General features: G+C 35.0%; 1 protein-coding gene across 1 annotated transcript in view; it reads left to right on the forward strand.

The window, feature by feature from the left end:
- Tnks2 (tankyrase 2) overlaps window positions 1-13,309 on the forward strand; it is a gene marked incomplete at its 5' end in the record, with an annotated part of 71,596 nt that overhangs the window by 26,799 nt on the left and 31,488 nt on the right. The window contains 6 exons of the mRNA XM_033766340.1: window positions 1,437-1,623; window positions 2,934-3,055; window positions 5,970-6,061; window positions 6,144-6,222; window positions 8,738-8,909; window positions 11,534-11,613. Coding sequence (XP_033622231.1) covers window positions 1,437-1,623; window positions 2,934-3,055; window positions 5,970-6,061; window positions 6,144-6,222; window positions 8,738-8,909; window positions 11,534-11,613 — 732 coding nt within the window. The remainder of the gene's footprint in view (window positions 1-1,436; window positions 1,624-2,933; window positions 3,056-5,969; window positions 6,062-6,143; window positions 6,223-8,737; window positions 8,910-11,533; window positions 11,614-13,309) is intronic.

Consider the following 13,309-nt stretch of genomic DNA (forward strand, 5'->3'; position numbering starts at 1 on the left):
CATAGTAAAAAACTAGGAATAGAGCTGTGCGCTATAGCACAATGGTAGAGCTCCTGCCAGGCATACAAAAGGCCCTGGGTTTGATCCACAGCAACACACACATACACAACTGGAAACTGCCAACTATACATTAAAAGATAGTTGATGGTAAATTCTGATATATCAGTGCAATGAAATGTTCCTCAGTGATGAAAACGAACTATTACTAAAATGTAATCTCAGAAACATTAAATGTGTGAAAGAAGTTAGATACAAAAGTATATACAGTACAGCCAGGCATGGTGGCGCACACCTGTAATCCTAGCACTCAGGAGTCTGAAGCAGGAGGATCGCTGTGAGTTCGAGATCAGCCTGGGCTACATAGTGAGTCCAGGTCAGTCTCAACTACATAGTGAGACTCTGTCTCAACCCCCACCCCCCAAAAAAAAGTATATTCACTACTATATTTCATTTTTGTAAAATTCAGGAACACAATGTGTTTATTTATTTATTTTTTGGTACCAGGGATTGAACTCTGGTCCTTGTGCTTGCAAGGAAAGCGGTGGAACCACTGAGCTAAATACCAGCCCTCGAGAACACAATATGGTTGTGAAAATCAGAACAGGGTAGAAAATGCTTGTAGAAACAATGCATGAAGAAACATGGGGTATCGAAGGTGTCTTGATTTGTGTGATAGTATTGTAGACATACATCTCTAAAAAAGAGGAATGATGTGGGACAGGAATTTAGCTCAGTAGTTCTTCTGCCTGCCTCACAAGCACAAGTATCCGAGTTTGATCTCCGGTACCAAAAAAAAAAAAAAAAAAAAAAAAAAACAGCCACAGGAATGATGGTCTGGGGATATAGCTCAAAGGCTTCCTTGGCATGCACAAGGCCCTGGGGGAAAAAATGAATGAATGAATAAAATTCTTCAGAAAGGTACAGGTTAAATCTAAAGTTTTGTTCTTCACAATAAAATGTTTTGTTTTGTTTTACTGGGTTTTTTGAGACAGGGTCTCACTATGTAGTTGAGACTGACCTGGAACTCACTATGTAGCCCAGGCTGGTCTCAAGTTCCTCCTGCCTCAGCCTCCCTGGGATTAAAGCTGAGTGCTGGGATTAGAGGTATGCGCCACCACACCCAGCCACAAGAGTTAGATACACCCTTTCAGGCAGGACTAACAATCAGCTGCTGTTTTTCTATAAGGAAAAAACTACTCTTTTTCTGAAATAATTGGCTCAAGTAAACCGTGGAAACATAATCTTTTTAAAGCTTGCATGGTATTAAGTTACACAGTACTAATAATTCTAAACTCTTAAAAACTGAATATTATTTTTTGTTTGTTTGGTACCAGGGATCAAACTCAGAACCCTGAGCTTGCAAGGCAGGCAGCAAAACCACTGAGCTAAATCCCTGGCAAAAATTGAACACTGGATATGTGCTTTTTCTTCCCCAGCATGGTGCCTGTGTAAATGCAATGGACTTGTGGCAGTTCACTCCTCTTCATGAGGCAGCTTCTAAGAACAGAGTTGAAGTGTGTTCTCTTCTCCTAAGCTATGGTGCAGATCCAACACTGCTGAATTGTCATAATAAAAGTGCTATAGACTTGGCTCCCACACCACAGTTAAAAGAAAGATTATCATGTAAGTATAAAAATTACAAATGTTCAGATAACATAACAAAAAACTAAACTTTTAAAATTTATTTTTGCAAATATTTAACACATTCCCACTGGTGGTATGTGCATGCCTGTTCAGTCAGATGGCTTATACCATTGATGGTAGAATGGTACAGTCCTACAAGTGACAGTCATAATGTACCTTTGATGGTTCCAGGAGTTTGGTAACGAGATATACAAATTATGGCCCCATGATGAATGTGTTAAATAATAGAATATTCTCTTTAGCCATAAGTATCTATTATTATTTAGCATATTTAGTAATTTGGATGTTTCTGCTTACTCCAGATGCTGTAAAAAGAAGATATATTAATATTTAAAGTTCAATTATGCTTTTGATATGTATTAGTCTTGTTATAGATGATATGCTTTTGAGTTTTAACCCTATCATTAATATGACTAATAATCTACTGTGACAGTGTTATTTGTGAAATCGATATCTCACAAATATAGTCTCCAGGTCTTTTTTGGTTTTTTTGAGATAGGGTCTTGCTGTGTAGCCCAGGTGACCTCAAACTCAAGATCTTCCTGCCTCTGCCTCTTGACTGCTGCAATTACGGGCATGTACCACCATGCCCAGCTGGCTCCCACATCTTAACATTTAATATTCTTTGGGGTCTGGGCCAAGTTCTGTGGTTCTTTTGTCTGTAGCTGAAGTAGACATAGAAAAGAATAACTACCTAATTCAGATTTAGTATTGCTACATATAACTAGACAGTTTGTATCATGGAATAATAAAGGATAATGGGTAGTTTCACAAGTTTGATGAGTACAAGAGAAAACTTGAGAAAATACCGTCTTACATAGTGGGTGGCACTTGGCAGTAACCATCCTGTCTGCTCCGCAGTTAACTCATAGGTTTGAGCCAAACCATCCACTACTTCCATAATGTTAATGTAGGGATTATGGTCACCCTTTGTTTTATTTCTTTACTGAGGAAAGTTCTATACTTTGGAAAATTTGCAAAACACTCTGGTCTGGGTATGTATCACACTATTCTAGATTTCTGTAAGCCATGAATGAGAGCAGACCACAAATCTGCCATAGCCAAATCTGTGTAGACTCCTGGATAAACTGAGCCTAATTGAGGGGGAACTGGAATACCACTATGACTTTTCCAGTGTTATATTTGGAGAATATCTACAGAACCCTAGTCTGGCTATTTTGAAAGACTCTTTCGAAAATAAGTTTGACAAAAATCCTAGTTGTCTTTTACTAGGTAAAGCACTATTAATTTGATAATTCTCATTTATATTTAAATGCTTCTTCATCCAGATGAATTTAAAGGCCATTCGTTGCTTCAGGCTGCACGGGAAGCTGATGTCACACGAATCAAAAAACATCTCTCTTTGGAAATGGTGAATTTCAAGCATCCTCAAACACATGAAACAGCATTGGTAATGTTTCAAACTTAATTCTTAAAAATCTGTAGTTTTTAAAAATTAAAGCAATGCACATACATATAAAAAGAAAAAAATTCAACTAGTAACAAACAGTACCCTCCTCCAGAAAAGGCAATTTCCATTATTAACTTGAAAATCTATCCAGAAAAAATTTTCTTCCTATGCTGGTATGTGTTGTATGTATGTAATTTTCTTTTATTATGTGTGGTATGGATGATTTGCCATTAAGAGGCTATAAAAATTATAAATGCTTATATTAGAAAATTTGGAACCCACTGAAAATAATGACAAAATAATACCTCCATACAGATAAAAACCATTTGAGCCCGGTGCAGTGTTACACGCCTGTAATCTCAGCTACCTAGGGACTGAGAGAATGTAGAATTAGCTGGCCTGGGCAACATAGCAAGACCCACTTTGAAAACAAATAAAACATCTGGTGTGTTTTCTTGGAGTTTTGCAGTATTTTTTCCATATGAGGGCTAAAATGAAGTATTTTAGAGGTTACTTTCCGGAAGGAGGTAACAACGTATAGAGTTACAACAAAGTAGATAGGAGTAGAAGAGAGTGAGAAGTTTTCAGGGGTAAGTGACAGAATATAGAAATGATAATGCTGAAATTAGGGGCTACCTTAAAAGTAGCAATTTGTAAAGAAAAAAATCCTGCTTTATGAATTGCAGAATGTGCATTAGGTGGGAAAAGATTCAATCTTTTTGCTACTTTTTTTTTTTTTTTGGGGGGGGGGTACGGGGATTGAACTCAGGACCTTGCACTTGCGAGGCAGACGGTGGCACCACTAAGCTAAATCCCTGGCCCCTCTTCTTAAAAACATCCAAGTAAAGAGCCAGGGATTTCGCTCAGAGGCACTGCGCCTGCCTCACAAGTACAAGGTCCTGAGTTCAGTCCCCAGTATGGCAAAAAGAAAAAAAAAAATCCAAGTAAAAAAATAAATCTACAGACTAAAAAATGTTATAATACAGCAGCACAACAATGATTCAGAGTAATTTGGAAGGACTAAGATCATGGAGAATTTCTAGTTTGGAAGCTAAAACAAATTCCCTGTATCTGCAGGAACTATTTTCTAATACCCCCAATGGATACCTGAAACCAGATAGTACTGAACCCTATGTATAATATACTGTTTATTCTTTTACATGGTTATGATACAGTTTAATTTATAAATCAGGCACAGTAAGAAATTAACATCAGTGGCTTAACTGTAGCTCCTATCAACCTCGCGTACCATATTTTATCATTATTAAGACTTTTCATTTAAAGGAAGCACTTTATACAGCTTGCTTTGATATATTAAAATTCCCAGAACCACTACTCTTGTACTTTAGGGCCATTGTTAAGTAAAATAAGAGTTAACTTGAAAGGAGCACTGTGATGCCTCAGCAGTCCATCTAATGATAGCTGAGATGACTGCTAAGTTACTCATGAGTAGATAGCATATATAGCCTGCATATGCTGGATAAAGAAATTATTCACATCACAACAGGATGCTACAAAATTTTATCACATGTCTCAAAAACAGGCACTATTTAAAACTTACAAATTGTTTATTTCTGAAATTTTCCATACATTTGCATTTTTTTTTTTTTTTTTTTTTTTTTTTTTTGGTACCAGGGATTGAATTCTGGGCCTTGCGCTTGCAAGGCAAGCCACTGAACCGCTGAGCTAAATCCCCAGTGCCCCTCACCCCATCTTTCTTTAAACCTTAAAATGTATTGGGAATTAATACTGAGGTTAGTTGTGGTCCAGGAGCACTTGCTTCTCAGTTTCTGTAGATTGTGGCCCTGCCCTGGGATGGTGCAGAGGAAGAGTAGGGGTGCAGTTTGAGATGAGTGTGATAAAGAATTGTTGGAAATAAACTGCTTCCGTTTCCTGTACTGTCCTGGTAGAAGTCCTAGGATTATTACTCTTAACATGCCAAAAGAACTGGGTTCATCAGTTAGATTTGATTTTATTGAAGGTGAAGGAATGATTTTGGTAACTGCACCAGTATCAAAGAATGAGCAGGCAGCAGTAAATGAGGATCTGAGAGGCTTTATAATTAATGACAGGTTACAATCAGAGAACAGACTTACATGTACTATGTGTTCAGATGTATTGACCACCTTTACTTACCAGAACTTCTATTCCATGAATTTTCAGGTTTTAACATATAAACATTGATTTAGTCATCATTCCAACATTATTGAATGACCATTGTCCATGAGTATGTTCCTGGATGTTGAGCTTATAAACATATAGGCCATGACCACAAAATACTAGGTTTAACTGTCAAATTTGTACCTCTTGTCTCCTTTCCTCCTTGATACAACTTATATATAGATGCTATATCCTGGAACTCCAAAGTATATCATTTTCTAAAACTGAATGTGCCAAACAGGTAATCCAAGCTCTTTATTTTGCTGCAACAAGTAGTTGACATAGATAAATACTACTTAGTTTATGAGGTGGTCCATTAGTGCTATTGACCAGGGAGAACTGAAAAACACTAAGGAGTATTCTTTCTTCATGTAAAGAAACCCCAGCCTTTGGGGTATTTTCTTGACTTCTAAACATAACTTAAACACCATGTTATATGGAAACAGTTTTAAAAGGAGTATTGTTCACATTAAGTTTTTCATCACATCAGTATGGCTTTTCAAAGATGTAGGACAAAGTTGTTCTGTATATTTAATAAGAAAGATCAACTGGCACATGAGATTTTTAGCCCTGGTCCAGATTTGGTAGTCGATACACATCTTGTCCAAAAGAGAGTTTATCAAAAGCTAGTTTAAGGTAAAAAATAAAGACGTTAAATAACTTCTTGATTATTCTTGATTGGAAACACAAGTGTTCTTAAATAAAAACCAGTTGTGCATCGTCCTCGATTAATGCTACAATTTAAATTATTCAGCATTGTGCTGCTGCATCTCCATATCCCAAAAGAAAACAAATATGTGAACTGTTGCTAAGAAAAGGCGCTAACATCAATGAAAAGACTAAAGAGTAAGTATACTTTTTAAATTAAATATTGTTGACATTTTATTCTCTGGAAAATACACTCATTGTCTGGCTTTTTCTCTTTAAGATTCTTGACTCCTCTGCACGTTGCATCTGAGAAAGCTCATAATGATGTTGTTGAAGTAGTGGTGAAACATGAAGCAAAGGTATACCACCTTTTTGGTAATCTTTGGTAATCCAGTGAGTTCTTTTTCTGTTTAGCAGATGAAACACTTGACTCCCTAAAATATTTGTCATAACTTTTATAATTTCTCTCTTAATCTACACTTAAAAGTAGTATGTCGATAATGCTCTGTTTCTAATTTTTTGGTAGAAAGTTGATATATTTTATTCACATATACATTATTCCTGTATGTCCTACCTTCTCCCTTCCTTTTAACCATACACCACTGGTCAAAGTTATCCTTAAGGACAGTACACACAATAGAATAACCCTAGCTAGGGCCACACTGATTCTGACCAGTTATATATTCAGTCAGTTACCTTTTCTCACCATATCTTCTATTCCTTGGTTACCACAATAACTTCTGTTATTTACCCCAGTAATAAGTCTTCTTAGCTTCCATTGTTTTTGTTACCAAGCCAAAGCATTTGAGAAGAAGGAAATAAATGATTTAAATAATTTGAATAGAAATATTATACCTATACATGTTAATAAATTATTGTTCTTTTAATTGGCATTTGTGTACAGAACATTTTATTGATTAATTATGCTTCTATCAAGACTGAAAGTCATTATTTTATTACATGGGAACTTTAAAAATGCTAAGTTACAAAACATACACATAGCATCCCAAGAGTCACCTAAATCAATAGTTTTCAGTTTGTAGCCTCAGAGTCTATAATGGGAAAATGGATCTGCTCCAAATGAAGGCAGAATAAAAGAACACAAGCCCCTTTCCTTTGAGTAGCCCCTGAGGCCCTTCTCTAAATAGGCTTTGCTGTATAGTTTTATATGTCTTTCCTTCACCCAACTAACCACTTAGAATTTTCCAGTTTCTTTTTGTATTGGCCTAATCTCTGTGTCCTGATCTCTTTTTGATTGGGGGAGTTCTTGATAATGTATAATCTTGATCTTTCCTGTTGTAAATTATTGAATAAAATAAAGTTTATTTCTGCTTGACTGCTTGGCATATCTCATTGTCTTTCTTTTCTGTAACTTTTCGTTGATTGCTTTTTTCATACATGTTGTATATTGAAGAATATCTGGATGCATATTGAGGTTGAGTTGTGAGACAGCCTTAACTAGGATGACCAACCACTCATTTTTATGTAGCGTTATTGGGGATTTCCAGAAACAGAACTTCTAAGTGCTAAAACAAAGTCCCTGCAAACCAGGATAAATTGGTCGTCCTATTCTTACCACAGAGTCGTACCTAATTAAAGTTTTCAAGTGATTGCTTTTCACATTTCTGTGAGTTTGGGTATATGAATAAACAGTTTAATTGCCTTGAGAATTTTATGTAGAATTTGCAGGATCTGTGACTATGGAGACTAGCTTTTTGTAATCTAGTTAAATGTTGAGAGAGTGTTGCTGTATTCTTCCTCAGTATTCTCTGATTCTATGAGTATAAATTGACCAGTGCCTCAACACACACCAATAGGCACAAAGGTTGTTTATTTACTGAGGAACTTAATTTCTCAGTTATGTTTTGACATTATTTCTGTGATAGGGAGGTGAAAGTAAGAAGTGATTTTTGTTTCTTGTGAATTTTTCAAAGATACAATCAAATGGAAAGAATTTCACAGAAAATAATTACCACCTAGATTCTATCACTTTTTACTATGTTGCTTTTTTACATATTCATTAATGTATCTTAATATTTGGCACATCAAAATAATTTACTGCACATTTTGCCTGAATACTTTTACCTACACAACTAAAGTATTTATTTAGATATTTACATGCAATGAAATGCACAAATCTTAAGTCTTAAATTTTGCTGAATCTTGACAAATTCACACATCTGTGTAACCAGAGCTCTTAAGATAAAGAACATCTCATCGCAGAGATAATGCCTCATCAGGCAGTCTTTATCTCTAAAGATAACAGTTTTTATTTTTTCTGACTAGATTAGATTTGTCTTTTCTAGATCTTCATATTCATGGAATCATACAATATACTTTTGTGTAAGCTTTTTCTATCTACCTACCGACAGATGTTCAGTTGTATTGCTAAAGTTATCCATTGTGTGGCTATACCACATCTGTACAGATTATATTTTATATAATGAGATAGAAGATTGAGCCAATAGAAATAAGTATTTTAATGCTAACTTATCTCTGGCTTTGCTCCTCACCATTGTCTACTTTGGGGTTAATCTCCACATTTCTAGACCTCAGAGATCCAAAACACATAAATTCAACCTTGGTAGGGCAAGGTCTCTCTCTTAATATGGTGAAACTGAATGCTTTAATGCTAAACAGAACCTATACTCATTATCTCACATTTTTAACTCAAAATTGGGTCTTCCTTGTCAGCCCTCATGAATTGATGAATTTATGCTTTGGGTTTGAGCAACAAATACTTGCTTTGGCACTGGACAATTCTTCATAAAAGAATAATTGATATGTTTAAATTAGTAATATTATGACTTACCTGATTTTGTGGTTTTAAATTATGCACTAAAGGCTAAAATCAACTTTTTCTTCATTGTTTAGGTCAATGCTCTGGATAATCTTGGTCAGACATCTCTACACAGAGCTGCACATTGTGGTCATCTACAAACCTGCCGCCTACTTCTGAGCTACGGGTGCGATCCTAACATTATATCCCTGCAGGGCTTTACTGCATTGCAGATGGGAAATGAAAATGTGCAGCAAGTGCTTCAAGGTATTTCATTCCATGGCATTAATTTTTTTAATTGTTAAATTTTTTCCATACCTTAGGTTTTATATGTAGTAGTTGATAATGAATATTTGGCTCTTCTTAACTCATACTGTTTACTCATTATAGTTAATGCCCCAATGTCATTAAGTCATTTGTTGTTTATTTTCTGCCCAGCCTCCCTGAGTAAATAAATGTCTGTCAAGTTTTTGTCCAGGAAGCTTTTAAGAACCGCATAAAATAGTTCTTCATTTATTTAGGCCCTGGAGATTAAATCCAATGCATGCTAGGCAAGCACTGTACCACTAAGCTATATCCAGTCCCTTTATTCAAATTTTCTTTTGAGACAGGAGCTGGCTAGATTACCCAAGCTGGCCTGGAATTTGGAATACTCCTGTCTCAGTCCCCCAGCAGCTAAGATTACAAACGAGCCATTATACATGGCGCTTTTAAAGGAAGGGAAATTTTTAAAGGTGAGGGTATTTTAGTACAGCAACTGTATTGATATATAATACTTTAAATACTGACTGCCAGGCATGGCACATAATAATCCCAGCCTTTGAGAGGCTGAGGCAGGAGGATCACCACATATTGGAGGCCAGCCTGGACTACATAGTGAGACTGTCTCAAAAAACAAAAATTAATAAATAAATACTGGCCCTGCTTCTTCATTCCTCTTTAGATCCTGCATATTTAAGGCATGTAAAATTTATATAAGATAACCATTACTGAATGTGCTTGTACTCATTACATTTCATCTATGTATTCGACGTAAGTATTCAACCTAGAAATCTGGTCCCATAAATTTCAGGTTATCCCCCGCTCCTCCATTGCTGGGGAATGAACCCAGGGCCTCAATGCATGATAGGCAGTGCTCAAGTACTCTATCACTGAACTACTTCTCCAGTCCTTAAAAATATCATTTGTCTATATCTCTAGCTTTTATCTGAATAGAACAGGATATCTTTGAGATCTCAAAACTCAGAAAAACTAAAAAGTCAAGACTTCTCTATTTTTAGCATTCATACTTGATGATCTAAATGTCTGAGATCTACAAAACACATTTTGAGAAAAATACTGCTTGAATAGATAAAGCAAGTTGATATACCCTCCTGAGATCTTCCAAAACTGAATTTAGCTAGAAAACTCCTGTCAAGAATACTTTTATTTTTCCATACCCAATTCATGTGATGAAGAGTAATAACATTAATTAGCCCAATTAATTTGCCTACTTACCACCTAGCTGGATGTGTAGTGGTAAACACCTGTAATCCCTGCACTTGGGAGGGTAAGAAAGTGAAATTATCAGGTCGAAGGGTAGCATAAAACTGTCAGTTTTTCAAATCTGGAAGGGTCATATATATTATTTTATTCTCCTACTAAGAGTATAAGGACCTGTTTTTCTTGTTAGCACTAGGTATGATTGTTAATATTTTCCATAGGTAAAAATGCATTTTGTGCATTAACATAAAGAATAGTTTTGTTTTGTTTTGTTTTTTTAGTGTAAACTATAGAAATATCATGAGTATAAATCCTTAAATCCTCTTTGCTCACTAGTGGGTAAAAAACAGTGGTTTTTGTCATTTCTCATGAGTAAATTTGAACATAATTTTATGTTAATTGGCCATTTTTATTTTTTTGTGTATGTAGTATTTGTTAACGTCCTCAGCCTATGTGTCTGATGAGTCTTCCCAAGTATTTTTCTCATAAGAACACCTTATATTAGCACTGCATTTTTAAAGTACTGTATTATAAATAGAAATACATTGTCTTAAAACTATTTAAAATTGGCAAAAAAGAATGCCTTATATGTTATAGTGTTATCTCCTTTAAATGCATGCTGCAATATGGTTTTTCTATTTTCTCTGCCTTATAATTTTGTCTAATGCTGTTACTACTGGACAGCATTAGGGGTAAGGGGTCTCCCTTTGATGTACTGCTCTAAGAACGTTTTCTGTTCCAAGATATTTGTCTTTCCTTCTGTTTATTTAAGGTTTAATTAATCTGTCTTGAGCTTATTTGGTTCTAAGATACAAAGATGTTCTCTTTTCTGAAATTCTGAATAAAATATAAAGCAGAATTTCAAACCTGGAAATGTTTGTACTTCTAATCCAATTTTGCACTTCAGAGCTGAAAAACACCCGAGACTCAGGAAGTTAAAACTGTTTGCCTCTGTTCAGATTAAATGATTTACCCTAGTTAATGGCAGAACCATAGTTTGATTTCTGGCTTTTGCTCTATTAACTTTCCAGAATTCCACATGGCATAATTATTAAGCAGGTCAGCTTTCATCATCTATTTTATGTTCCTTTATATTGTTTAAATTATATTTTATAATTATATGCACTTAAATATTTTGTTTATTATGTTTCAAAAAGAGTTTTAAGGGCCGTGGATTTAGCTCAGTTGTTCCAGCCCCTGCCTCACAAGCACAAGGACCCAGGTTCGATCCCCGGTACCAAAAAAAAAAAAAGTTTTCAGGGTCTTAATATTTTTCCCCACTACCACAGAGATATCCTAGACCTATATAATGTAGCAAACTGTAAAAGTACTTTACTTTTTGACAAAATCCCAGTCTGAAAGGTTGGTCCTCTCTAAATAAGTTAATCACACCTTCTTTTTGTTTCTAGAGGGTATCCCATTAGGTAATTCAGAAGCAGACAGACAATTGCTGGAAGCTGCAAAGGCTGGAGATGTAGAAACTGTAAAAGTAAGACATGGTCTCATATTTCCGTTACCTTTGGGTCTTTATTTTGACCTTAATGAATCTGCACTGTTTAAATGAAGAGTTTTGTTTAGATGCTCCTTATTTTAAAAGGACAAAAATATCTAATCCAAAAATAAGAAACTCTGCGTAATGAAAGAAAAAGACTCTAGTTTAAATACATCTCAGTAAATATCACATTGACAAATTTAAGTAAACTTCATATAATCGAAATGCGTTTTGCTTAAAGAACCTATTCATTCATCTCTTTGAAATAATAAATTGTATCAAATTACTGTCAACTTTTGTTAAGCTGTGACATGTAAGAGAAGGGGGGAACTGTCATTTCTTTGCACAGATTTCTACTGTTTTTTTTCCTCACCCAGCCCCAGCCAGTGTTTATATGGTAATAATGTGTTGCCACTTTGCAGAGCTATTGTTGCCTAATAATCTTTTATTCATCTAGATTGAGATTTTTTTCACAGAGCAGTCAATTTCAGATCATGTGTGCCTTGTTCAGCAGATAACCTTTCCTCACATTCTGTTTTTGTTTTTACCATACAAATATATGTAATGTCTTAACTGCCTATACCAGGTATTTGTTTTCTACAAAAAGTATATATTTAAGTAGATAACTCAAAAAGCCTAATATTTTGAAAGAGCTGGATTGTTTTCATTTCAGCTCATGTAAATTAGAATTAACTCAGCATTTGTCATGAATTAAATACTTCTTTAGTAATGTAATAATGTTATTTTCATTTTCGAAGCTAGTACGTAGTAAAAGCTTTGTATATTTTTCCCCTTAGAGACTTTTCAAAACTATGGTGGTTCTGAGGTGGGACTAATGAATGATAAGTTCTATTTTAAAAAGTAAAGTTGTCTATTTAAATCAGGGCAGAAGTAACTATTTGAAATAATTTCACTGTATTTCTATGTGTATTCTCAATCCTAAATAAACCCATCACACAAAGTTAGTAATTACATATTTTCTGACAAAGAAATAAGTGTTGATCTCTTTGCAGAGCTTGGGGAAAATTAATTCATTGATCTTTTAAATGAAGAGTCTTTGGGAATTGATTTTTTTAAATGCGTAAGCCCTTTCCTATAGCTTTATCTGTATCAGTAGTATTAGTATCAGTAGTATCAGTAAAAATAGTTTGGTTTTTTGTTGATTTTTTTTTTGGAAGTGATAAACAAAATTATATTTAGTAAATATATTAAAGACTAAACTTTATTTTTATGAAGATCAAAGTGATCCTAGATGAAGACATAGCTGAAGAAGACTTCAGATTGAGACAGGAATTAGACTTAGAAAACAAAATGATGCTATGAGATTAAAGAAGACCATCTCCTCTAAATAGGGAAGGGTGGAGTGGGTGAAGGGAGGGCAGGGGAATGGGGAAAAAATAACAAATATATCATGTAAAGGTACAAGATCCCATGATGAATGTAACTGTATTGTATACCTAAATGTATCTTTTTTTTTTTTTTTAATTGATATAATAGCCGGGCGTGGTGGCGCACACCTGTAATCCCAGCACTCGGGAGGCTGAGGCAGGAGGATTGCTGTGAGTTCGAGACCAGCCTGGGCTACATAGTGAGTTCCAGGTCAGTCTTAACCTACATAGTGAGACCCTGTCTCCAAAAAAAAAAAAAACTTTTTAAACTAGAAGTAGAGAATGGAATAGCCTGTGGTAAATAC

The sequence above is a fragment of the Fukomys damarensis genome, unplaced genomic scaffold (genome assembly GCF_012274545.1).
Source record: "Fukomys damarensis isolate Sample0158 unplaced genomic scaffold, DMR_v1.0_HiC HiC_scaffold_20, whole genome shotgun sequence".
Lineage (NCBI taxonomy): Eukaryota > Metazoa > Chordata > Mammalia > Rodentia > Bathyergidae > Fukomys > Fukomys damarensis.